Source organism: Rhynchophorus ferrugineus, unplaced genomic scaffold (assembly GCF_030347505.1).
Source record: "Rhynchophorus ferrugineus isolate W39M unplaced genomic scaffold, kcgeb_rfMv2 rfM11, whole genome shotgun sequence".
Taxonomy (NCBI): Eukaryota; Metazoa; Arthropoda; class Insecta; order Coleoptera; family Curculionidae; genus Rhynchophorus; species Rhynchophorus ferrugineus.
The window spans coordinates 27,283,996-27,311,739 of record NW_027472590.1 but is presented as its reverse complement, the minus strand read 5'-3'; the positions used below and the strand labels follow the sequence as shown (position 1 = coordinate 27,311,739).

General features: G+C 32.9%; 1 protein-coding gene across 2 annotated transcripts in view; it reads right to left on the bottom strand.

Annotated features, from left to right (window-relative positions):
• The window catches only part of Cph (BCL11 transcription factor chronophage), a 66,293-nt gene extending 54,827 nt beyond the window's left edge, over nt 1-11,466 (bottom strand). Inside the window, exon 1 of one of the 2 annotated variants that reach the window (XM_076418192.1) lies at nt 10,965-11,466. In XM_076418192.1, coding sequence (XP_076274307.1) covers nt 10,965-11,001 — 37 coding nt within the window. In that variant the 5' untranslated portion in view covers nt 11,002-11,466. The remainder of the gene's footprint in view (nt 1-10,964) is intronic. The other variant, XM_076418193.1, reaches the window with a different exon arrangement.
• Between the last annotated feature and the right edge of the window lie 16,278 nt (nt 11,467-27,744).

Below are 27,744 nucleotides of genomic sequence, written 5' to 3'. Positions count from 1 at the left end.
CAAGGCTGAACTTGTGGAGTCATAACGACAATAATACAATATTTTTAAGAATTATTTTAAGGGCATGATAAAGGTACAAATAGACTTTTTGGGACAAACAAATAAAAAACAAAAGCTAAATCTAATAAAAATTTATTTTTCTTAACATTCAACTTTTTATTGGGCAGTATTATCAGTTAACCAATACACTCAATACTATTTATATAAAACACACAACATCCTGGCGATTATATATAAATAAAGGAAATTTTCTGAAGTCCATCGTATATACATTCACCGAATTTTATTAGACTGTAAATCCAAATCGCTGGCGCGTTTTATTATAGTGTTACCTTTTGTGCTAATAGAAATTTTATTACCGTTTGAAATGACGATTATTTCTAAAAGGATTGATTAAAATTCAAATAATACTGCATCATTCCAGCTCGTATGACGAGAAGCGAAACTAGCAAAAGTCCGCCAAGATTTGAAGATGGCCGATGAGATTTCGGCCAAAAATTTGACATAATAATACGGTAACAAATATTTAAACGAAAATGTTGACATTGCGTTTACTATTTTACGAACTTATAATAATAAAAAATACTAGTTCCTTATCAATTATACCTTATTTTTACCTAAAAATGACCGGTAGACGTGTTTAATGACTTTATGATTCTTGATTTCTTAGAATTGGCAATGACTTAATCGCTTTATCACTACATAGTATAAAACAAAGTCGCCTTTTCTGTCCCTATATCCCTATGTGCGCTTAAATCTTTAAAACTACGCAACGGATTTTGATGCGGTTTTTTTCAATAGATAGAGTGATTCAAGAGGAAGGTTTATATGTATAATACATGCATAATATACTAAGGCAATATTGCTAATTTTAGAGGTTTCTAATGTGATGTCGTAAATTAACCTATTTTTTTAGGCTTATTTAGCAATTAGCAAAAACGCTGCCTAACCCTACGAGTTAGATCAAATTAATGTACTACAGTATTGTACACCATAAAAAGGTCTACAAAAAAGTCCGCGATGGTATATGTTTATCTTTTAGGGATAACCCACATTAACCATTTTTATTGTTTACTTTTTACGTGAGAAAATGGCTTATTTACGAAGCTATTTTAAGCAATACGGCATTAATCCTTATCGAATTAAGTACCTTAAATACAGTGTGCAATTAATATAGATCAATATGGTTCCTTACAGCATGTAAATTAAACAAATATTTTCGGAGATATTACAAATTTAAAATTTGCGTTTAAAAATGTGTAATGTAATAAAAATTGTATGAATTTAGATATTCCAAAGATAGCAGGAAATCTTCATAGTAAGTATAGGGGAAGAGGAATTGTTTTACTCCAAATTTAATGCGTGCAGGCCAAGGGCAGTAATGAATGAACCAAAAATACTGGATCGATTTTAATCATGTTTTCATTGAGTGGCATAGGCATATATATTTTATGCCCATGCAAAGTCGGAGCGGGCCGCTATGTTTTTATATACAACGTTCATATTTTTTCTGTAGTGTATTTAATTTAGTATCAGCATTGCACCCGTGCGAAGCCGGGGCGGGTCGCTAGTATTGAATATTATTTAATATTTTAAAAGTGGGTTTAGAGCCTCAAATACTATTAGTTTAGTATGCGGTGCACTTTGTGCTGTTCTCCCAAAGCTACAACAAAGCAGGAAGATAACTTAGTTGTAATATTATCAAAATTACCTCTGCTCTAAATTAATCAACTTAAAAGAGACAAGCCAGTGTCAACTACACCTGTAAATAAATAGACTGCAGTGTGCTAAAAACTATAAAAACTGAACCAGAAAAACAAGAAAAATGTTGGACCATGGACGGATATTAGATTAATTTACATTCAAATTGATGAAAAACTGAATAAAGAAATCCGATTTCTTAAAAACATTCGTCAACATTATGTCTCGGGTTCGGAGAGCAAAATCGAAACGAAGAAACTTTGCAAATAATGAAATAGTGATCACATTCACCAGACCTCTCTTTTATCCAATTAATATGGGGTGAACTCGATAAAAAAATTGAAGAATTGATGCCTGTCGGGTACTCAAAGACTTAAATATACTACAAAAGGAATGAGAAAATTGATCAAATAATTAAATATAAGGATGGTCACTTTGACGAAGCCAAAATTGCACAAAAATGTTTTATTGTTCTTAGTTTGACTAGACACACACCACAATCTGCCCAGAGGGTAATAAGTATTTGTGACGTTCATGTTATATATACATGACATGTAGAAAATTACTTCATTAAGTAATCTCCTGTATAAAATACTATTTTAATTAATTAGTCTTATTATAAAGCTTATTCTAAAGTCTATGTAGGTCTGTATATGTCCATAATCAGATCGGATGGTGTTAGACTCTTTAGTCTACGCATTTCACTGTCACTGCATATTTAGCTGATTAGCGAGTACATTGGGATGTCCTGACACTCTTTGGAAGTACTTCACACAAACACGTTGAATTACATTTTTTATTGCTTCTAAAGGAATATCACGTTGTACCACTTCATTTGAAACATACTATGGAACAGCTACATGGTGGATAATTAGACTTGCTAGCGATTCCCCGGAGCTAGCGTTAGATTTATATAATAATATTTTGTTATCCAATGATACCTTGAATTTGTGCCTAATAGGCCAATACATTTGGTAGAGTTTAAGTCCAAGTTGTTTCCGTTTGGCGATTATGTGCTTTTTCCTAGTTAGGCGTCGATCTAGGTGCATACCAATATATTTAGAATCCTCTTTTTGCGGAAGTTGTCAATTATTGATACAAACTGGTGGACATGTTCTTCTACGGAGCGTAAAAATCCAATCATATAGATTTTGATTCGTTGGCTTTTATACGCCATCTTTTCAGCCACATCTATATTTGATTTAGGTGTGCTTGTAGGTTCATTAGTGCTATCGCTCTTCATGAGAAGATAAGACTCCCGTGTCGCCTGCGTATGTTGCCACTGTGGTTATTTTTGTTGTAGTTTGTTTTGTATGATCGGTGTAATTCGGTATTTTCATCGTTTTGTTTTACAGTAAAGTGATGATCAGTGAGGTAATATTTTAGTAGCTCATAATTTGGATGAGTGAGAGATTTCTTTAATTTAAACTGCAATCCCGCTTACCATACTGTATCAAAGGCTAGAGATAATATCTAGAAATGCAGCTGAAGAATATCTTATGGCGTTTAAATCCATATTTATTTTGTTAACAAGTCTATGCACTTGTTCTTGTTCTATGCATTGTTCCATGCTTATTACGAAATCTAAATTGGTGTTATGGAAAGATCTTTCTTTTATATCTATCTATCAGATAATTGTGCCTCCTTATGTACAGTTTCTGAAAAGCTTTTAGATTACCGATATTAAACTTATAAGGCCGGTAGGAGGCTTTTATTTGTACTAAATTTAATTTAACTAAATGTTCTACATTTCTACAGTTTGATTAAGATTGGAGCGCAGTAATAGCATATCACTGCACTTCTTTTAGTTACCTTATTTATTCGAAACTTTCGAACGGTAGTGTATATAAACTTGAAAAAAAACTCTCTTTCTAATAAATATGGGCTATACGACAAACATTTCAATATAGGTGAACAATGTTTACCTTTGATAAAAGTCCACATATGCGGGCCCAACTGATAAGATAGTGTTAATAACTGACGAGCCATAGCGTACTGGCCAGGCATTGCGAAATAATGTATCATGGATTATACAGAGTGGAATGAGTAAGAATTCGGACGAACCCTTTTCTGAAAATATCACAATCCTTTATTTAACCAACTGACAGGCAGATATGATAACGTTACTATCTTTGCGGGAACACCAAGCAATAAGAGACGCTTTTGATATCCTCATGTACACATACAACAAAAAATAAACAACTTATCCAGGAAGTGGTCCGATCCATTAACAACGTTTCAGATGGACTAATTGGACTCGGCCAGTTTTTTACATCAAGACAAATACATCACGTCAACTGGGAAATTGGAAGTAGTCAAACGAGACGTAACATCTGCTTAGTGATTGAGAAAAAATACAAACACGAAATTCGATATTTAAATATATAGAATATTTCATCGCCCGGCTATTGTATGTTATAACACAGGTTGATAATGAAATCCTTCCTAAGAATAATTTAATATAGCGTATTATAATACGTAAAGTAATTTGTATCTTCCGCTTTGTACAAAATTTGAAATATATAATGTTTGCTATATTTGTTTCTTTGAGAAGTACATTTTTCTTGGATTATATTTTATATCCCTAAAATACATATATATGTAGTTGTAATTTAGGTCTACTATTCTTAAGTATAGAGTAAAAGGAATATTAAATAGAATCTTAATGAAATAGTTTGGCAGTATAACAGTTAAAATGAAAAGTTCCCGGCCTACCATAGTAAATCACATTTTTTCGGCAAAATTAGTTTCTTTTAATCAATATAATTCCTTTCAAGGATGATACATTGATTATAGCGACCCTACAACCTTTCAGTTTCGGCGATCACCTCTTCATTCGGCGAAAATTTCTTCGCAGCGAGCATTCTTTTGAGAACAGGAAATAGTCGCTGGGGGCTAGATCTGGAGAATACGGTGGACGAGGAAGCAATTCGAAACACAATTCATGGATTTTTGCTTTTTTTTTTGATTTTTCAATTGGGGTAGTGCTAAAAAAGCAAACTTAATAGCTTTTGCATTGAACGACTTCCGATTCTTCGGCACATCGATTCAGCAATAACATTATACACTATTTGCTGACTGTTTTCGATAAAAAAAAATTGAAAAATTTGTACGCGCCTCCGAGATTTGAGCGTTTCCCTCTATTTCCACCCCTTCCCCCAACAGATCCTGTTTTGTTTCTAATGGGACCACCTCGGACGTGCACTCTTTCGAATAAAAAAAAACAATTTTGAAAATCGGCCTACAATTAACGAAGAAATTGGCGAAGATATATTACACAGCCGAACGTAGATCTTCCTCTTTTTCGAAGTCGCTCAAAAATAGTTTTCTTTTAAAGTTTCTGTTTATGACCGACAATTGTATTTCAGGTATTAATATTTCCTCCATTGTACTACTACCAGTACAAATAATTTGAACTAATAACGTTTTACAGTTATTTATCGCCTGGATAGGTTTCCGGAATTTATTAGTAATTCTTATTAACGGAAATAACCGCTTAAGAATCACCCACAGAGTTGTAAATGTCGTGCCGTAGTAGATCAGATAATTTTAATGCCTCGCCGACCACCCTTACTATGGTGGACGGGGTCAGTCCCAACGAGTACACCCCAGCAATTAATTTCGGACATTTCGGTACCTGACCTATCGTAATTCTGAATCATCAATATCAATCGGCCAGGGGGCCGGCGGGTTTATCGTATCGATAAAACATTCTACATTGATTTAACAACCGAAAAAAAAAACAATAAACCACAATACAAACAGATATATTCGTTAATTAACTAGAAATTTAATTTTTATTGAAACGTTGGTCAAGATTTTTTATTTTGAATTAATTAATTCATTGGAAGAATGATAAATTTATAAATTTCTCGGTTAAATATAATTGAAAGTAGTTTGAATCATAAACGACGTTTTGTCGATATATCTTTAACTCGTTGTCTTATTTGGTTCTGTACAAAGAATTAAGTTCAATAAATGAAAATTATATAAATACTTCACTAGTATGTGCAAGAAGATGATAGATACTTACGGTTATAATGCATTAAATTCACCAATAACTACAATCATAAATCAAATTTTTCATAAATTGAATTTAATTGGTATTTAAATGAGTTATAATTAGCGAAATAGTGATAAAGTGTTTTTAGATCTAGTCATATCACTGTTCATTAATTATTTAAACCTCCTTATTCTCAAAATCTAGAAGCCATTGGCACCATTGAAAAATTTTAAATAAATTTTATAAAGGATGATGTAAATTTAGCGAAAAGTAAGTTAAGAGTAAAAATCAAACAATATGGTACTCTATAAATATAAAAAAATAAACAGGTTTAATTAGGGACAATTATAACATAAATACTGGATATAATAGTACCAAATCATCTGTTGAAAATAACTCATATATATATATATATATATATATATATATATAAACTAGCAGTGATGTATGGAGACGAAGAAAATAGGAATAAAGATGGAAATAAGTTATTAGTTATAAAACAGTACAAAATGGAAAGAATATTCAATGTATGGAAAGCGTTGAATAACAATAATACCTAAATATTCGGAGGAGTATTAAAGAAATAACTTGGAGTATTGAACAAATAGGTGGGATAATTTTAGTGCGTCAAATAACAAGAAGAACCAACGGACTTTAACTATACAGCAGATGTATTCGAAAAATAGAACAGAAGAGGAAAAACCAGCAAAAAAAAATAGAAAAAATCTACAATATGATACACGCTGAATTACTGAGTATATTAGACCAGTGGAGGTCAACAACTGATGACAACAGAATGGTTGAAGAGGCTACTGCGGGTCCAAAATGGGTTTTTGAAACTACTGATATATTACGTCTTTAGAAAATGAAATGTTTATATATAAAATACACGCATAAAAGACAGTTGATAGTGGAAAGCGGTGATTTGGCGACCAAATTTGTTTTATTGTTCTTATTATGAAACATTTTCTCAAGGAATGTTAAGTAACTCGATCCAGTAGAACTTGAGATGTCATACTAACCGCTTAGAAAAGAGTAGTATCAAGAAAAACGCGTTTAAAGTTTCGTTGACAAATATCGCAGCTTATATGCCAAATCACTAAGTATCTTGGAATGAATCTTGATCCAAAACTTCGTCGGAAGGAGCACATCGAAAGAAAAAGAAAAGAACTTGGAAAACAATGTATTGGTTATCCGGAAGATGATTATCAGTATATAACAAGTTGCTGCTATACAATCCGATACTAAAACCTATATGGACCAACGAAATTCAACTATGAGGATATTCTGTGAGCAATAATACCAATATGATACAAATATTACAGAATAAAGTGCTTCGAAGTATTGTGGATACACCCAGATACTACATGAACAGTTACTTACTTCGAGGCCTTCGGATTCCAACTGTTATAGAGGAAATTAAGAGATTCACAACAAGACATGAGGAAAGACTCCACCTATGTTAACACCGAAGTACTTCATTTTTTGAAAAACACTGAAAAATACTACTAGCATTTATATATATATATATATATATATATATATATATATATTATAAGAACCTAGATTAAAATTGTAAGTTAGTCGGCAAACTTAATAATAATTAAAACACTGAAAAATCATCTTAAGGGCATAATTTTAAATGGTCAAGCTTTGAAAATATGTGATACATGTATGTTATAGACTATACCAATGGCTGCTTTATAAGATGGTCATGGCGATCTAAATTTAAGTTTATTTTGTGACTATTTGTTTTTTGAATGCATATTTTAGTTTTATTGTTGTATATCTTAAAGTATCCTGTTACCAACGAGAGTTGATCTGGACTGGACCTACAGTTTAACGTGGGCTCCGAAACACGGTCCTCGGCATTAAGCCTACCGACTGGCGAATGACCAACTTATAAATCATACCAGAAGACATCCGGTCTTACCCAGTCTGATTTCTGGCGTGACTGGGATCATTTTCCTTGTAGGATTTTGCAATCTTGTCTAAGGACAATCACAAATGTTAAACAGTCAAAAACATAAATTTATGACCATGCCCCAGCAGGAATCGAACCCGTGATATCGGAACAGTAGGACGAGCGTCCTGTCGTCTTTACCACTGCACTAACCAAACCGGTTAATTTTAGTTTTATTTTAAATCATATGAATTATTACGAAGATTGTGGGTCACCAGCATTGTGGGTCACCTATTAATTAAAATATCTTAAAATATGCTCTCGTGTTTCAAGTTTCCTTGTTTAATATTCTTATCATCTGTCTAATATTAGATATTATTCATTTACGATCATTTGGCGTGTTTTTCTGATGTGTCTGCCCAACAAGCACTTGAAATTTTTTACATTGTGAAGCGACACCGCTATCCCGATCCGTATGTGTAATAATTCTATTTACTTGATAACAGTTGTTTAATTAATGTGCAATAGACTGGCAAATATTTGCCTCCAACACGTTATGGATCAGAGTTTATAAGCCTCAGATTAGATAAAGTCGAGGTGAATTTTACTTGTAAGCGATGGTTTCCAGAAAACGCCGAAAAATCTTGTTTGATTTGAGATAAAGTGACCTTTTCCGCTAATGGCGACGCGCCTTTATCGTGGCGACCGAATTGATGAGGACTTTCTACGCTTCGTTCGGAATTACACGACAACAACTTCAATCAAATTATTTTCAGATGATACTGGCGATATTAGCATGTTTTAATACCTTTAAATATCATACATTTTGGCCCAATTTTCCACTAGTGTTTATTAAATTCTTGTTTATTGAATAAAATAACTCTCCACCATACGGCACTTATAAGAACATCTATATTTCTATTTTATTCAGTCAGTTTGGTTCGTTTTATCTCACGTTTATTCGTCGAGAACAAACACTCACCATACAGAGAAATAAATCGTTATATTTCCCAACCTTAACAATACGAAACTAATCGAAACGTTCGTTAGATTCTTTAACATTTTACCTGTTACTTTTTTCCCGACTTTTTTTGTCTATTCCTAGTTCCGACCGCCTTGACCACTGCCCACCCTTCCCCCGGAAGGGGTGAAGCTTGACTTTTTCTCGGCCACCGCAAACAAACCAACCCTTTCTCGTGACCTTTCGCGACCCCAACTCTACGACACGAGCACACTTCTCCAAGACGGTAAAAAAAGCGACACCCAACTTGTTATGCGCGTTAGGACACACACGCGGGGCCATTAAAAGAAGATTCTCCCTCAAATTAACGATTTAAAGGGTTGAGAATGGACGCGTGTCTAAAGATTCTCATTTAAATTAAGTTTTTTCTTTCAGTCGAAGCGTGACATCTATTAACCAGTTGTTATATTTTAGTTTAGGATGATTTGTTGAACGACAGAGACAAACATATAAAAGAATACTATTAAATTCAGTTCTATTTCATTAGTTTATTAGTGAAGATTATTTGAAATGCAGCTAAAAATCATGAACGTTAATAATGGCGATTTAAATTATGCAAAAATGTATTGTACGTGTAGAGAAACTTAGTGAAGTAAACTAATAACTCATAAGATATGAAACCAAATTTTTCGTGTGTTGATATCACAAATAACATCATTTTAATGATATAAATTTTCATATTTCCGTAAATAATAAACAGATACATTTTTTTAAAATTTAATTGATTAATTATTAAGAGAATTAATTAAAAATGCAGCTAAAAACGATGAACGTTAACACTGATGATTTATATCATTCAAAAATGTATTGCATGTTTAGAGACATATAATGAAGTAATCTAGTAATTTATAACAAATGAAACATAAATTTTAGGTTATAATATCATAAGTAATATCGTCTTAATGACATACATTCAAACATTTTCCTGTTAATATAAAAAAAACTCAATAAATTGCCATAGTTCCGTAAATAGCTATCAATGACAACAAAATTCTCCAAAGGTGACAAGTTCGTTAAAACACATTTTTGGTAACCTGCTCTCTGTTTTTGCAAGATCTAAAAATCCGCCTACAATTTATCGATAAGAAACTCAGTGTGCGTTAAAGTTTAATAATTTATTTTAAGTAATAGTACAGTTTTTTATATTACAAATAATTAATCACCATCAAAGAAAAATAAAACATAATTTTCAAAAATACAAATCAATTCTATTAAATCTAGTTATATTTTATTAGTATATTAATAAAGATAATTAATATTGCAATTAAAACTATTAAAAAATGTATTGTATGTTTGGAGAAACATAATTAATTAAGCTCATAACTTATCAACATCTAAAACCTAATTCTTTGGGTGATTTCATAAATAATATCATTTTAATGATATAAATTCAAATTTTCATGTTTCAGTGATAACAACATTCTCTAAAGTTGACAAGTTCATTCATTAAAACACATTTTAGTTAACTTGCTCTGCTGTCTGTTTTAGAAATATCTAAAAACTCTCCTACAATTTATTCATAAGAAGTTGCAATAAAGTTCGATGTTTTATTTTAAACAGTAATTAATACATCTTTTCTATATAATAAATAATTAGTCACCATCAAAGAGAGATAAAAGGCTAACTTGCAAAAATACAAAAATAAAAAACGACGTTGATGAGTTGAATTATTCAGAAATGTATTGCATATTTAGAGAAACATAATGAAGTAGACTAATAACTCAACAAGATTTGAAACCTAATTTTTTGATTGCTAATATCAAAAATAATATAATTTTAATGGTATAAATTCAAAAGTTTTCATGTTACAATGATAGTAAAAGTTTCCGAAGTTGACAAGTTCATTCATTAAAACACATTTTTGTTAACCTGTCTGTCTGTCGTCTGTTTTAGAAAGATGTTTAAAATCCTCCTACAATATACCCAGAAGAACTTGAAGTTGCGATAAAGTTTGATGTTATATTTATACATAGAAAAATGTATGCAAAGAAAGATAATTTTTTGTAACAATTTACACGAGATTGTTTTAACTAACACTTAATTAACTAATAATAAAATAGCGTTTCCTTGTGTTCTACAAAAAAAATTATAATAACGTTTTCTAACTATGGAAATCCTATTAGATATTAAAGGAATTAAATATGCAGAAACAGCTAAGGTTGTGAGGTTGATTTTCAAACATTTACCGGAGTAGTAGAGTTTAAAGATGCGCGTGTTTACTCTTTCGCTACTGGTTTTTGTTGACGTTAGTTTAATGAAAACATCGGAAAACTATAACGAAATTGTTTATTATCGCGGGAGTTTTAAGAGAACAGAAAATAGTGTGATGTACTTACCCTGTGCGATCCTCACAGCTGGCATTTTAATTCTCATCTTGATAACGTTGTGTAAGTCTCTGACGTGTCCGTGAAATCAAAACTCAGTTCATCGTACAAATAAACGACAAAATAAAAAAAAAACACACTGTATATATGTAAATAAAACCAACAACGAAAATGTCACAGGAAACTTTTCCGTCGTTCCATCACTTTGTCCTAGCACGGGAGAATATCGAGTCCAATGTCCGTCGACACATGAGAAAAGTCGTCGGTAAACTGATGACGGTCAACAATCGGACGAAACACTTTAGGCGACTTCCAAACCGTCGTGTCGTTCGCAAACTGAGCACGATCCTGCGAGACTTCTCTCTGTCCTCTATCGGCGCTTTCCTGGACCGCTGGCTATCTCGATGGTCCAAACGCGTGTGCCGCCGCTAGATCCACCGGGCAGCGCTCAAGCCCCGTGGATACTTCGGGTTTGGTCGGAACGAGTCGGTCCCTTTCGCACCGGCTACTCACTAGCCAGCGGTCCTGTGTGAGAACGAACGTGTGTGTGTAGTGCGCTGAGGGGTGGGGAGGATGCGCGAGTTGTAGGAGTGGGGAGGGACAGCGGGCATCCGGAAGTCGTGTTCCGGTATGGCTCCGGTAACTGCTGCGGCAGGATAACGGCGAAGACCAGGGGACGCGAGGATTTCTCGTCGAGCCGGCTTTCTCCTATTCGTTTTTACCGTTCAGAGTCTCCTGAATCTTTTATTGTTTACGTTTATGTCAAACATTTAGTAGTGAAGAAACCAAACTAGTTAACAGATAAAACAAATGTTCAACAAAAACATTAAAACCCTTATAAATACTTAGAGACACTTTAAAATAATATTAAATAATTGTTTATGAGAACAATCAAGAATAAATTATTATGGTGCTACATAAAGAAGCAAGAAAAACTATCAACAATTTAACGAACTTTTGTTAATTTTAATCAAAGTCTTCTCTAATGCCACAACAATTTATATATATTTACTTATATTTTAAGGTTTATATGAAGTAACTATATTATTTTATTTGAGCTGGTAAAAATTTACCTTTTAACAGAAACACTTTCTTGTCAAATTTCCTATTCGATTTTACCGTTGGAAGGATACTTGACATGTACTAATATTTACGTTTATATGAGAAATTTAATGGTGAAGAAACAAAGCCAATAGCAATTGAAACTAATGTTTAATAAAACTATAAAAAACCTTAAATTATCTTTAATTGACCTTTAATTATAAAATAATAAAAATTTAGGTATTTATTGACAAATTTAGAATGTTAATGACCTGTTCGGTTACAACTAAGGGCATAAACTTAAGGGTTGATAATTCAAGATGAATTGTCTATGGGTATAATAAATATTAAGTTATTATAGTGTTGTACAAACATCTTGTCATTTTTTGCATCTCCATACCGCAAAACTTCTAGTATCTGTACTTTTATTTTAATGTTTACAAGATATTACTGTACCATTTTATTTGGACTTCTGGTACCGATGTATCCTTTAACAAAAGATTTTATTGACAAACCATCCTTCCTTTTTATAGTTCAAAGATTACTTTGAATATATTAATATTTACGTTTATATCCAACATTTTGTAGTGAAGAAACCAAACTAGTTAACAGTTGAAACGATTATTCAGAACAAAAACATTAATAAATTACTTTAAAATAATGTAATAATTGTACAGTTCCACTTAAAGTTAAAAGCAAACAAATTCGTACCTTCTATCTTTTAATGTTTAAGTTTATATCAAATTTTAATGGTGAAGAAACTAAACAAACAAATGTTTAAGTCTGACACTCAACACATATTTATAGACACTTTAAAATAATAGTAACTTGTAAGGTTACAATTAAATGTGAAACCATTAATCCAAATTAAATATATATGGGAACAATCAGAAACAACAATCGTAAATGATTATATTGTTGAATAAATAAATAAGAACAATTATCAATAAATTAACGAACTTTTGTTAATATTGATTGTTATCTTGTCGCATACCACAATATTTCAAGTATTTGTACTTGTATTTTAATGTTTACATGGAAAACTATCCAATTTCATTTGAATTTCTGTCTAAAATTTATCTTTTAGTATATGAAGGCTAACTATTGTTTAATCACTTATGCTGGAGATTCAAATAATAACATTACAGTTGATTTTAGTGATTAGTTTTGCTATTTTTCCATCGAATATCAGATAACGTTTTGACATAGCACGGTGGGCTATATTTGCTTAAGATGAGAGCACTGCTAAATGTTATTTCTGTCAATGATGTGCTATTCATATTTTGTCTTCGCCTTCGTCGATTATATTTCTACTTTTAGAGTTTGTTTTTATTTTTTTTAGGTTGTATACGTGTGTGCACACAAATAGTGAGGTTATAACCAATTGTGATATAAATTTAGGTGAACAAACAATAATGACTTTTAATTTATATTTTCGGATATCTAAATGATTTTGCTATCAATTGGATATTTATTTCTTCTGGCTTTTGGCTTAGAAGAAAATTTAACTACTACGATGCATTATCTACGAATTGTAGAGAAAAATACACATTTCGTTTAAAAACTAGTGAGTCTTAAAACCTGTGTATGTATTTCTATCTTACCTCTTTCTGTCTAAATAAATCAAACCTCAAAATTTAGAAATATGTAACGCTCTATACAATGTTTGTGTATTGTATATAACTGCTTGGTATCAACAGTATTACTAGAATCACTTAGTAATTGACAGCTGGAAATCGTCATAGTTCCGAATCCTGCCGGGGAATGATTGTAACAGGTGCTTGCATGTGTTTTGCTCAGTGATATCTATTGGCAAATATGTAAAGGATCACTGTCAATAATTTTGCGTTTGACATTCTTCTACGTAAAGTAATAGTTTTCCTTGCTACAACAGGTGCTAATTCATGGATTGTACAAAATGGCATTTTCAACATTCATTACTTTTTTGGTGGCGTATGGTGATATTGCTGGTCAGTTCTTATTTTAACGATTTAAAAATGGTAATTTTGATGGCCTAGAGGGCCAAAACAGCCCGAAGACAATGAATTACAAAACTTGTTGTTGTTGGATAAAAACCCATTTCAAACTCTCAAAAAATTTTCAGGCAGCATATTAGTTGATGGAGCCACTGTATTCATACATGGATGGAAAATAGCTACCAAGTTCAGTCACATCGACTAAAAATACGATTTGGGACCGTTGTAACATCGCGGATTCATTGGCAATTGATTAGCAAAAATAAGAAGAGCTTCCTGTACCATATTGTAATTGGTAATGAATCCGTATCAATGTCGAAGCTGATTTATAATCATAACCTTGATTATGGTGGGATCAGGAACGTATGTTATAGCGAGCTGAATGAAACTATTACTGTAGATGTTTACCAACATTTGTTGGACAAATTGAGGGACCTATTGTTGCAAAAACACAGCAATAGACACAAAATCATCTTCTTGTACTACAACAACTTGTGAAGGATACTGTTGCCGCTTGAATGGAAGTTACTTGAGTCTTAGCGGTCGATCCAGTCCATAATAACCCAGATTGGTAAATAATTAGATACTAATTTTGAAAGAAAAGTTTGAAAAATTATTTCCTAAATTCTGTTTGGTCGAATCTGATAGCTTAACTCAAAATATCCTTGTTGTTTTACGAAAAATAATTAGTACAGCCAATATTTAAATAATGATTATAAATCAAGAGTGAGTCCAACAGTCGTTACCAAGAGCCGAATAGTTTTGCTTCTAAAATTAATCATTGTTGCTATGAAAAAACAAGGTGGATAATTTTTACTCACGATAAGAACAGGTATTTCGCAAATATACCTCGTTATTTTCACCACATATTATAATTCGGTTCGGATAGATAACAAATGAAATCATGTGGATCCGTGTAAAGTCCAATATCAACGGCTTATCGGAATGATTTCTTATCGGATGTCTAACCATCGCTAACGTTAAATCGATCTGGTCAAAACCACATCGCAGACGGTTTATTTTTAATCTATTTTTTCGAGTGTTTTTTTTTTTCAATAGCATACAAAAACAATTGAATAATACTCGTACACATTCGAAATTATCTATTTATTTTCGACAAATTTCAAATAGCCCTAATCATGCAAGCTCTGGCTGACTGAAGAACTTAATATTTGTTTGATTTATTAGACATTTTACAGTTTAGATAGTTTTTTCAAACGCGATATGGTTTTTTTAATAATTATATCTTAAATTAAATATGCTTAGTACAATCTTAAGTTGTTTCACTTGCATTGATACACATGCAAGGCGAGTACGGGATACATAGCCATAAGAATCGGTAATAAACCGTAGAATATTATTTTGAACCCCATAGGCTTTATGGTTGTCTGATAAACCAATTCCATTGATTTTAAATCAAGTTGAGGGTACCGTCCGACTAACCAGTACAGTTGTTTGATTTTGAGTCTGATCTGCTCTGCTTTTTAACTAACATGATGTTTCCAAATTAACGTACCATCGAGATGTATTCCGAGTATTATTTTTTTTATTATTTAATTAATACATTGTTACTAGTCGTTTCTGGCTAACCTACAATTTGTCTTTATGCTAACCTAAATCTAGGTATATAACTAGGAGGACCCATCGGCCCTAACTCAGTCTCTGGTTGTTATATATAATGTTTATACATGTCACTGCCGAATTTTTTAACATATGCACCACACTACACAACACTACACAAGATCCGATGGTTTGATGCTTTTGAGTCTGTGTCCTGTTCTGGTGATATCCAAAAGTTGCATTATTTCAATATTAGTATGAGAATAGAGTCTTTCCTCGTGGCCCCTTGCAATTCTCTTGATTTCTTGACTGACTGTGGGTATCTGGAGATCTCGATGTAGGTAATCAGCCCTATAGTATTTGGGTGCACCCACAATACATCTCAGGACTTTGTCCTGAAAAATTTGTATTTTATTAATGTTACTCTTTGCATAACCTCCCCATAATTGAACTCCGTCTGTCCATATAGGTTTCAATATTTGCTTATATAATAGCAATTTATTATGTACTGATAATTGTGATTTTCTTCCAATTAGCCAGTACATTTTCCTATATTTCAATTCCAGTTCTCTTCTTTCCTTCTTTATATGTTCCTTCCAGCGAAGTTTTGCATTGAGATTCATTCCGAGATATTTAGCGTTGTTGCTATATCGAATGATAGTGTTATTTAATGTTATTGGTGCTTGTATGGTCTGTTTATAGGTAAACTATACATGTACATATTTACTTTCATTAATTATTATTTTCCAAGCTTGTGTCCAATTATTTATATTGTCACCTGCCTGTTGTAAATTTCGTGAGGCTTTTTCACTATTGTCTCCGATAGCTAATATCGCAGTATCATCAGCAAATGTAGCCATTGTGATATTTTCCATTTATGGTATATCACAGGTGTAAAGTAGATAAAGCATTAGTCCCAGTACACTTCCTTGTGGTACACCTGCTTTAGCTTCTTTTAATGTAGAGTAAGCGTTTTCTTGCTTGACTCTAAACATTCTGGTTGTATTGTATGATTTTAATAGTTTGGTGTATTGTTTTTGTAGCGTTTTCTGACAACCAAACCTTATAGAAGGCTTATGCTATATTTAAGAATATAGCTGAGCATACTTTTTGACTTTCGTAGGCTTTTTCAATAACACCTGTTGTTCTGTGGTCCTGATCAATTGTTGAGTGTTTGTTAATAAACTCAAACTAGTATGTTGGTATTAGGTTTTTTCTCCTTATAATGTTATTTTTTCTGATAAGGAATCGGGCATCCGTCGATTGTCAATATAATTATCTCTTTGTCATTTCGCCGCAAAGCATAATTAACATGGAGAGAGTTGAATCTGTTAAGTTGTATTTTGCAATCTTTCATCTATTTGTAGATATTGTTGACTGACCCTTGTAAAAAAGGTTTCAGTGTAACTCATTGAATATTTTTGCGAGATGATTTCTTACAACTTTCGACAACTTACTTAGAATTAAGCCTTGGTTACTGTGAAACGTCGATGTCACGATATTCAGGGAGGAAAGTCATGAAGCATGTCCTAATACAGCTATTGTGCTAAAAAATATTGACGCTAGGCGTGAAGTGATATTGCAAGATCGTCATGTGATTTGACAAAATTTCAAAATTATGCTCATGTCAACTGGTGAAAGGAAATACAGTGGGGGTGCATAAAAGGCTGCATATGGTATCTACACAGGTGGTAGATCTTGGATCTATCGATATAAGCCCCAAAGAAACAACAATCCTAGTCTTTCAAAATGAGAAAAATTTAACAAAAATAATTCGTGCCTAAAGCACTTTCGCTGAAGCAAATGATCGCCTGATTTTTCGGTATGGTTAGACATTTCGAAACCTTGTCATTAGAGTAACATAGAATAGTAAATAATGTATGGTATACAGATTTGTTTGTCATTGACATCAATATCACCACTTATATATCCTTGACACTAAGATTAAAGTTTGATATATGAAAAGTCGGTATCACTATGGGTTTATAAAAGCGTTTGATGAACATTCTTAACCAATACTGTATAGAAAATGGTTAAGTTGTTTAAGAGTTGTTTACATTAATGCTTCTCACGTTTCAAATTGGTTTTAAATCCCTTTTTTTTTTAATTTGAAAGTTTACTGTAATAAATCGGTATAAAGTATATTATTCAAAATATTGTCCATCGATAGCCGTTACTTTTTCCCATTTTTCAGGCATTTTATAGATTTCATCTAACAAAAACCGATGTATCTTGTTGTTGAACGATGATGGAGGATAATATTCTTGTGTCCTATCTCACATTCTGGAAATTTTTCGAGCAGTGTTTTTCTCAACGCATCAATTGTAGTCGATAGCGAACCCCATTAATGCTTTCATCGAGTAATGTCTTAATATCATCGTCTTCAAATGTCTGTTGGCTGCCCAGAAGTTTCTTTGTCATCGATGTTAAAACTACCACTTTTAAACCGTCAAAACCAATGTTCACTTGTTCCAATCGATGCAGCATGGTTGTCAGAGTCTTCAAACGACAATCGATGACCTGTATTTGCCCTTTTCATGAAACTCAAGAAAAAAATTAAAACTTCCTATAAGTGCAATTAACTCGATACAAATTCAGACATATTCAATGCACTGAAAAAAGTGTTTGTTCATATTTCGACGACACATACTTAAAAACGAAGTGAGCCTTCAACATGCAGTTGGTTACAAATGTACCAGATGCGACTAAATATACAAAAATAATTTATTTAATTTATAGTCGATATAACAGGTCATTGAAAAGTCCCCAACCGCTACTAAAATTAAATCCATATATTTTTTAGTAAGCCTTAACCCTCAAGAGATGCGCGTATAAATTTGACAGCTGTAGGATTATTAGTTTGTGAATTATAGCATTTTGAGTGAAGCAACTTTTGTTGGAAAAATGGATAAAGGTATTTCGCGCGTGGAAAAAATATTGCTTTTTGAAGGGAAAAAATACAGTTGAAGCAAAAACTTGGCTTGATACCAAGTTTCCGGACACTACTAGAGGAAAATCAAGTTTCGGTGAAATGAGCACCGAAGACGGTCAACACAGTGGACGCCCAAAAGGGGTTGTTACCGACGAAAACATTAAAAAAATCCACAAAATAATTTTGAATGACCACAAATTGAAATTGAATGAAAAAGCAAACAATCTAAAAATATCAACTGAATGTGTACATCATATTATTCACAAATATTTGGGTATGAGAACGCTCTGTGCAAAGTAGGTGCCGCGCGAGCTCAATTTTGACCAAAAACAATGACGAGTTGATGATTCGGAGCAGTGTTTGAAGATGATCAAGCGTAATAAACCCGAGTTTTTGCATCGATATGTAACAATGGATGAAACATGACTCCATGATTTCACTGTGAAGTCCAATCGATAGTCATCGGAGTGGACTACACACGATGAACCCGCTCCAAAGCGTGGGAAAACGCAACAGTCGGCTGGCAAGTTTATGGCGTCTGTATTTTGGGATACGCATGGAATAAATTTTATTGACTACCTTGAAAAAGGAAGGACCATGAACAGCGACTATGATATCACATTTGAAGGGAATTATGTTGAATAAAAAAACTAATTTTGCTAAAAAACGTGTTTTACTATGGTAGGCCGTGGACTTTTCAATTGAACTGTTATTACTCCACATACTAATATCCTTTCCTGTTTTTTATTTGTTATTTATATAAATAAATGTGTCAGCTATATCTATAAGTGTATCAATCACAATGAAAAGCCGCTAATAATCCTGCTACCGAAATGTGAGGTTATTCATCCAAACTTACGCTTCGCAGTTTGATTTTGTACTAATAATAAGGCTAAACGCCGACAGATCAATGAATAATCCCACAGTATCAATACGCGGTGTTTAAAATGCGATAAAAACGAAATACGTTGCCCGATCATAAGCTTCGAAGTCCGATGGGATCATGATAAGCCGAATGCTAATACCAAAAATATCGAAAAGTACACACGTAACGTTGGTTCACAAGAAGAATTAGACGAAGAAGTAGGTCAGACGAACAAGATGCCTATTGATATGTTTCCACACCATGTAAAGATTTTATTTTGTGAACGTAACATCTTTGTGAAGATGATTTCTTAAGCTTTTTATCATGATATCATGATGGTTTTCGTAGAAACAGTTTTTAAAACATATTACATCTTACATTAGATATGCTTAGTGTAAACTAAATTGATAAATTTATTAATAATTACTGTTGTTCTGTTGTACTTGCGTCAATATAAAAACAAGTCCAATATGGACAAGTATATCAGTATGTAATTCTTCTCGTAAACTGCTTAAGCTAAAGTGGAGCGTAATACGTATACACTATGCAAGTTCATGTGGTTTGGTTTGCTTCAATTTTATGATTTCCTGTTTTTTGTCCAGTGCCTGAATTGTTTCCACTTTTCCTATAATTTAGTAACCTTATGTCGTGTTTCAAGGCGAAATATTGTATAATTTTATTACGTAGCAATAAGACTATATAATTATATAATTCTATATTATATAGATATAATTAGGTTTTTGTCATTTCGCCGCAATACAAAATTAGCGCGGACAGATTTGGATCTATTAAGGTGCATTTTCCAGTCACTACTTTTGTGGATCTTGTTGATCACTACTTGTATTTTTTCTAAAGAATTCGACAGAGATAACTTTTTTAAAATGATAACTGTATCGTCGGCATATATTCCAAGCACTGTTTCTTTTGGTGTTGGGACATCAGCAGTATAGAGCTGATATAGCTGTGTTCTCAAGACATTACCCCCCAGCCAAAATAGGTTTAAGTCCTGCGAATGCTTCATGCGAGACTCTCTTTAGATATTGTCTTTCCGAAATATATGATTCTAGCAGTCGACAGTAATTTGGCATTAGCAATTTGCCAATTTTGTATATTAATCCCAAATGCCATACCCGATCAAAAGCTTATGAGACGTTCAGGAATATTGTAGGGCAGAATTTCTATTCCTCAAATGCCGTTTTAACAACCGCTGTTTCTCTGTATACTTGGTCGATTGTCGAGCAGATCGATTAACGAGAGTCGATTAACATTGCAGGTAGCAGTTAAATAGGCCTGTAATATCCAACTTACTGGAGCAACCTTAAGACATTCCGAAAAATGGTTGAGTCCCAAACAGGCATTGAATATGTATGTCAACATGATTATTGTTTCTCGTGGCAGCTCTTTTAATAACCCAGTGGATATATCATCAATTCCAAGGGCTTTTTTAGGATTGAGGTTTTTGTTAACTGCCTGCCAATCAGATTTACAGCTACATCGGGCTGATGAACAAAATGTATATCTAATGTAGATACCCTAATTTCAAGGTAGTAATTTACCTCATATTCTGATTTCACTCCTTATGTCGGGGTAACTTCCATTGCAGCAGACCGAATTTGTTCAGTTATCTTTCGGATTTCAGCGTCGTTCTTCTCAATCCCAACTATCGTACCTTGTATTTCTTTTTTTTGTATCTCGTCTTGTCCGAAATTCTGTATATTTTGTTTTATAATTGGAGCTGTTCTGCCTCGAGCACATTCACTTTGGTGTTTTATCCAGTATGCATCATAATCTCGTATTTTAATTGTTTTTTGTTTGCTAACTGATTGAAATTATCGCATTTCAGTCTGATATTCAGTGAGCATGTCGAGGATGGTTTGGTTTTGTCGTTGGTTATAATTTCCTGCTTTTTTACTTTAAGTTCTTATTTTCAATGACAGATGGCTTTGCAAAGTTTAGAGCTTTGTCGATTTATCTTGTCTTGTTCGTTGTACAACTGTCATTTTATTTGACTGAAGTTTTTTCATTTTCTTCTGATACTCTACACACCGTTTATAACTATGGTATAGAAATGCGAAAATGTATCAATGATTTGATAGCTGTTAAACCAACATCGTTCTTTAAGGACCGTATAGCCTTATTTTTAGGAAAATGGGCGAAGGGTATTTAAAAATAATGAAAAGTGTTTTGACTAATATGCGTTTTACTAATTTTTCTCTATAACTGCGTTTTTACAGTGAAAACTAGAATATATTCAGGCAAATACTGGCGATATTTAATTCACATTTCAGTCCACTATGTTCTCTAGATGCGTTTGTATTTTAACCGTCCCGTATATTTCAAGGAAAATGAGATTTGTGGAGATTGTGAACGTAACGTATGAACGGTATTATCTGAGATAAGCCCGGTTCGTCAGACAAACAAAATGTGCACGATAACCTGTGAAAACAAACTGATAAGAACCTTATGACCATAAGATATTGTCTGACCTGATATACGATAGGATTTTGTTATTAAGGCCGATTCTTATTATAACACCATAAATATATCCCGCTTTAACGGTTTATTGGACAACGACATGTTGGCCGACGCTTATCATTTCCTCACGGTTAATTGTTTTGCCAGGTTTTTATTTGGCTTTCTCAAGCTCTCAAGATTAGTTGTTGTTGGTTAAGGCTCGCCAATAACGTTATTTCTGAAAGCCGAGTGGTAAATATCATTTTCTGATGGAAAAATGGCGCATCAAAATGTATTTTAAAAAATTAAAGCATATTGATTCCACCAACAAAAGAATCAAGCACAAGCCAGTATATATGAAACAGCAAGTAGACCCGTGTAGAACTACAGCCAAATATCTTGGCATGACCCCTGATGTTAAACTCAGGTGGAAGCCCTACGTTAAGAAATAATGTGGATAGCTGAATCTAAAGTACAAAAAATATACTGGCTATTGGCTAGATATTCAGCACTGTCAGTATTTGGCTGTATTTACCTTGGCGTGACAATATGTTAAACCATACGTTAAGAAAGTATATAATAAGCTTTTATTTTACCAACAAGTCTTGAAACCAATGTGAACTTATGATGTTTAACTCTGGGATTATACTAGCTAAAACTGACAATAACCTTATCAAGGACGATGCCTAAATATATGGACAGAGGCTGCATCAACACATCAATGTTGAGATTCTCCAGCTCCTAGATAATGAAGACATAGTCAAAAGATTAAAGAGATAAAAGCATTTGATTTAGATCAGTGAAATTATTAGTAAGACTCAGAGCACATTAAAAGCAATGACATATATGTTAGAATAGAATAGAATAAGTGCTTTATAATTTTTAAACCGTGTCAAATTATGATAAAATCAAATTTGTGTTAATTTTCTAGTTTGCTATGATAAATGATAATAATAATAATAAATACTCAACAAAAACAGCACACTTAAAGCAGAAAATAATACTATTTTAATGCATAGTTTTCTTAAGACAATTCGTTTTCCTTTAGAACCTTAACTAACACAATTAGTAAGGTTTGAAATACATCTTCTTCATAATTAGGTGAACCGCTGACCATATTTACATCGTGGATGCGGGTAAAGATTATGAAGTAATAACAATGAAATTACAAAACTCGGCGCATCATCAAATCTGGCTCATCATATAATATCCAAGTGCTACATACAAACTTAACAAAATATTTAGAAATTATATTTAACGTGAAATTGAGCTAGAAGCTTCATGTAAAGAAGAATGAAGAAAGACTTGATATTATATATAGAGGAATGTACTAGATATTAGGAAGAACCCTATCAACATACAGTATTAAAGTAAATCTTCATAGTCATATGGCCATATGGCATTGGACATTATTAACCAGATCACTAAATAGCCTTCTTCGCAATATCAATGTCATGACGCAAGAGGACTAAACCTTTTGAGGTGGTGGGGTTGAGTTTGAGGTGTACTAGATATACGTTAATATTGTAGAAAAATAGTTAACTACTTTTAATGTAAAAATGTCTAAAACTTTCACAATAATGCCATTCTGTGCAAGCATAGATTTTGATAATTGTTATTATGACAACAGCTTGATGTTTTAATATGAATATGCATAAAAATTAACAGATTTTTATTCAGCAGTCGGCAACAACTGTTCCAGAGTTCTGAGTTGTTTCAACTATTCCTGATCTGAAGATGACTGAATTTTAGTGTAGTGAGAATCAGAATATCAATACAAAATTCACCTAGTTGAGACTTGCGAAAGGCTAAGTTTTTACCAGTTTTACAAACCTAGCCACTACACTCTACCAAATTTCGAATGATCTTCCTCCACCAAGAAACATCGTGTTCTGAATTCGTTTTTGTTCGTTGTGTTTTCAGTAAGCAAAAAGTAAGTCATCTTCAATAAGATACCCTTTTATAAAAGTGCTAATGACAATTCTAAACACTCCTTCATCCGTATACATCTTAGGCAATCAAAGATACTCTTTAATTAATAATTTAATGAATCATTTAATAATATATGCTGGAGTAATTCAAGCTATTTGGGTTCAGAGTATATTCTACTAAAACTCCAAATATCTGTTATAAATAGTCTGGGGCTCTGTTCATAAGGTTTTAGTTCTCATACATTTCTGAGTTATACTCTTCAGTCTGACTTAATGGTATATTCTAAAAGGAGTTACAAAACGTTACAGCCTTGTAAGAAGATATACATATGATTGACTAATAATGTTTAACATTTTCATTAAATAAATAAAACTTGAAAATTGATATTTCAGTTAAGATTCTGTCTACCATAATACTCAATATGCTAGTATATGCTAGTATATGTCTACTGAGCATGCATGTATATTGATGCGATTTCTATTAAGTATTAATGGGTGATTTATTACTTTTGTTATTTAATTTCAAAAAATCTGTTGGGCCACATGCTACAAGAGCACCCAACAGTCAGCATACTCACCAGACATAATGTCTTAATCGATCCAGTAGGATTTGGCTGGTATACGGTTTTTAAATGGTGAAGAAATGCAAAAAGAGACCGATGATTCATTCTTGGATTCTCTGGCACGCATTTCACAATCCTTCCAGTTGAAGCTCTTAAACTGAAAAACTGACCTGAGTACTTGCGAGTATCTAACAGCATCCTGTGAAATAATTTTATCAATGCCCTTTAGTTCCTGATCACAATTTGAATCCATTTCCGATTTTCTTTCAAATTGCTACATACAAAATCACTCGATCTCTAAACAGGAAGGTTAAAAGTCATTTTATGGTCAAAGCTTCGTGGACAGCATCCTGTGAAATAATTTTATCAATGCCCTTTAGTTCTTGATCACAATTTGAATCAATTTTTCCGATTTTCTTTCAAATTGTTACATACAAAATCACTCGATCTCTAAACAGGAAGGTTAAAAGTCATTTTATGGTCAAAGCTTCGTGGACAGCATCCTGTGAAATAATTTTATCAATGCCCTTTAGTTCTTGATCACAATTTGAATCCATTTTTCCGATTTTCTTTCAAATTGTTACATACAAAATCACTCGATCTCTAAACAGGAAGGTTAAAAGTCATTTTATGGTCAGCTTCGTGGACAGCATCCTGTGAAATAATTTTATCAATGCCCTTTAGTTCTTGATCACAATTTGAATCCATTTTTCCGATTTTCTTTCAAATTGTTACATACAAAATCACTCGATCTCTAAACAGGAAGGTTAAAAGTCATTTTATGGTCAAAGCTTCATGGACAGCATCCTGTGAAATAATTTTATCAATGCCCTTTAGTTCTTGATCACAATTTGAATCCATTTTTCCGATTTTCTTTCAAATTGCTACATACAAAATCACTCGATCTCTAAACAGGACGGTTAAAAGTCATTTTATGGTCAAAGCTTCGTGGAAAATAAATTATTAAAACACTAAAAAGAACGAAAATAAAACACTCGGTTCGTTTTAAAAGCTCGTAACTTTTTACACCGAAAAAGGTGTGTATCTAAAGATCGCGTACTACACTTTGGTTTCGGTTATTCGAAACGAAATCTGTTTAACAATCTAAAGGAGAACCGAAGGCAAATAACGAAAGAATATCAACAACTTTAAGTTCCCTAAGAACCGTAAGAATATTTCGCGGAAAACTTTTCCCCGAAAACCTCAATCATTTACGAGGAAATTTCTCGGGTAATTCTATTTTTGTGAAACGTTAAAAACTTCTTTAAATAATAAAATTTACATTTTCGACCTGCCGTCGTCTGAGACGTCAGATAACGAATCCGGTCTGGACGAGATGGTTCGTTGATTTATTCTGTTATAAATGGCGGGAATGAGTAATTAATTTCATAATTATTATGATTTTTTTATTTGATGGTATTGAGATGTTGTATTTGTAGCGTTTTAGAGGTAAAATTGAAGTGATTTTTTTAATAATGTCAAAATAAACTTATTTAAACCAAAAACCAAAAACCAAAAGAATCTATTATCATTCACCATTTTTTTCGGGCAGAGCAATGGTTGATTATTGAGTAATGAATAGATTTTATTTATATATTATAGACCCATCAGTCTCCTGGCTTATTTAGGGTCTGTTTATGGATATACAATATACAACACATTTGCATCAGTTAAACTATACAATCCTATTACAACGTTGCCATTGTACAAACGTAATCAAAAATTAGAATCTAATTATCTAAGAGTTGTTTGAAATAGGTCTATATTTGATAAAAAGCTATTAATTATAATATATAGTTTCTGTATTATGTGTTATTCTAAGTTTGTGGTTAATTTATAAATAAAAGTTTAGAGAAACGCAATACAGTAGCAGGCCATTTGTCAGTTGTACTTCTCTGAAGAATTGTTCTATGAAGAATTCTACAAGTCTCATCGTCTGTATCAGTGAATAGAGCGCTTTCAGCGTCAGTGAACATTAGATCGAAGGTGTTTGCAGCTTAATATTGAACGCCATGTGTGTTAAATAAGAATGTAAAGAACAATATAAATACGGATATAAAGTATAAGTCTAGAGTTAGATGTGTAAGATAATAGAATATATTGCAAGATGATAAGTAAAATATGTAAAAGCATATATGTAAATACATGAATGCTACAGTATAATAGCCATACAACCCATGACAGTGATAAAGATACAAATGATAAAGATACAAGATACTGTTACTGTTAGAAAACTAATCAGCTTGTCCAGGTTCTCCAGCCCAAGACATTGGTCCATCGTCCCTCCATCGCTGAACAAACATTTTTGCGAGTTGTATCTTCGGCATTCGATTAGTATGTGTTTGATAGACAGTGAGGAACCACATTCATCGCACAGTGGTAGGCTTGTTCCCTTAATGAGAAACTCATGGGTCAATTTGCAGTGACCAATTCTGAGACGTGAGAATAAGCTTAAGTTACGCCTGGTGATGTTACTGGTGTTAAGGCCCTGAAAATACTCCTTTTCACCTCCCAAAGTTTGTTGTTTTCTGTTAGATTCCATCGGAGTTGGTCTAGATATCTAAAAATTCTGTAGAGTAAGTGATGCCTCCCTCTTCTTGGCTAAGTAATCCGCTCTTTTACTTTCAATGATCCCAGATTGGGAAGGGCGCCGTATAAAAGTGATAGTTCTGCCGCTCCTTTCCAATTTGGAGATTAGTTCATCGATAAGCAGTTCTAGCCGGTATAGAGGTGGATATGATTGGAGGCACTTTAAGTAGTTCATTGAATCAGAGGCGATAACCAATCGTTTGTCTTGCACATCTTGAGGTCAGTGCTCTATACATGGCAAACAGTTCAGCCGTCAATACACTCGATGAAACGTGGAGCCCGAAGTGTTCTTCCGACATCACCGATGTAAATTCTGCCACCACGTAGTCATTGCTCTTGGAACCGTCCGAGAATATGGAAAAGTGTTCAGTATAGTTCTCAGTTTTATATTGATTGATTTGGGTGCTGACAGTAATGAATAGAGTACTATAAGAATAGGTTGAGAAACTGGATCAACTTCTTTCCACAAGCTTTTCTGAAAAACTTGATAAAGTTCTACAGGAATCATAGAAAGTGGTAGTATGATTGGAGAAACTATTGATGTTTTTCAATTATCTTTGCTTTTTTAAATTATCCAATGGTGTCAATGACCTTGCCAACTGTAAACAAATTATGCTGGAATGTTTCCATTTCAAACCTTTCACAAATAAAATATCGCTTCTGATGTTTCATCAAAGCCACCTCTATTTTTAGCGGTCAATACTACTCTGTTAACTTTGACAGTTTTCGCATCATTGAGCAACGTTGCCATTGTACAAACGTAATCAAAAATTATAATCTAATTATCTAAGAGTTGTTTGAAATAGGTCTATATTTGACATAAAGCTATTAATTATAATATTTAGTTTCTGCATTATGTATTATTCTAAGTTTGTGGTTAA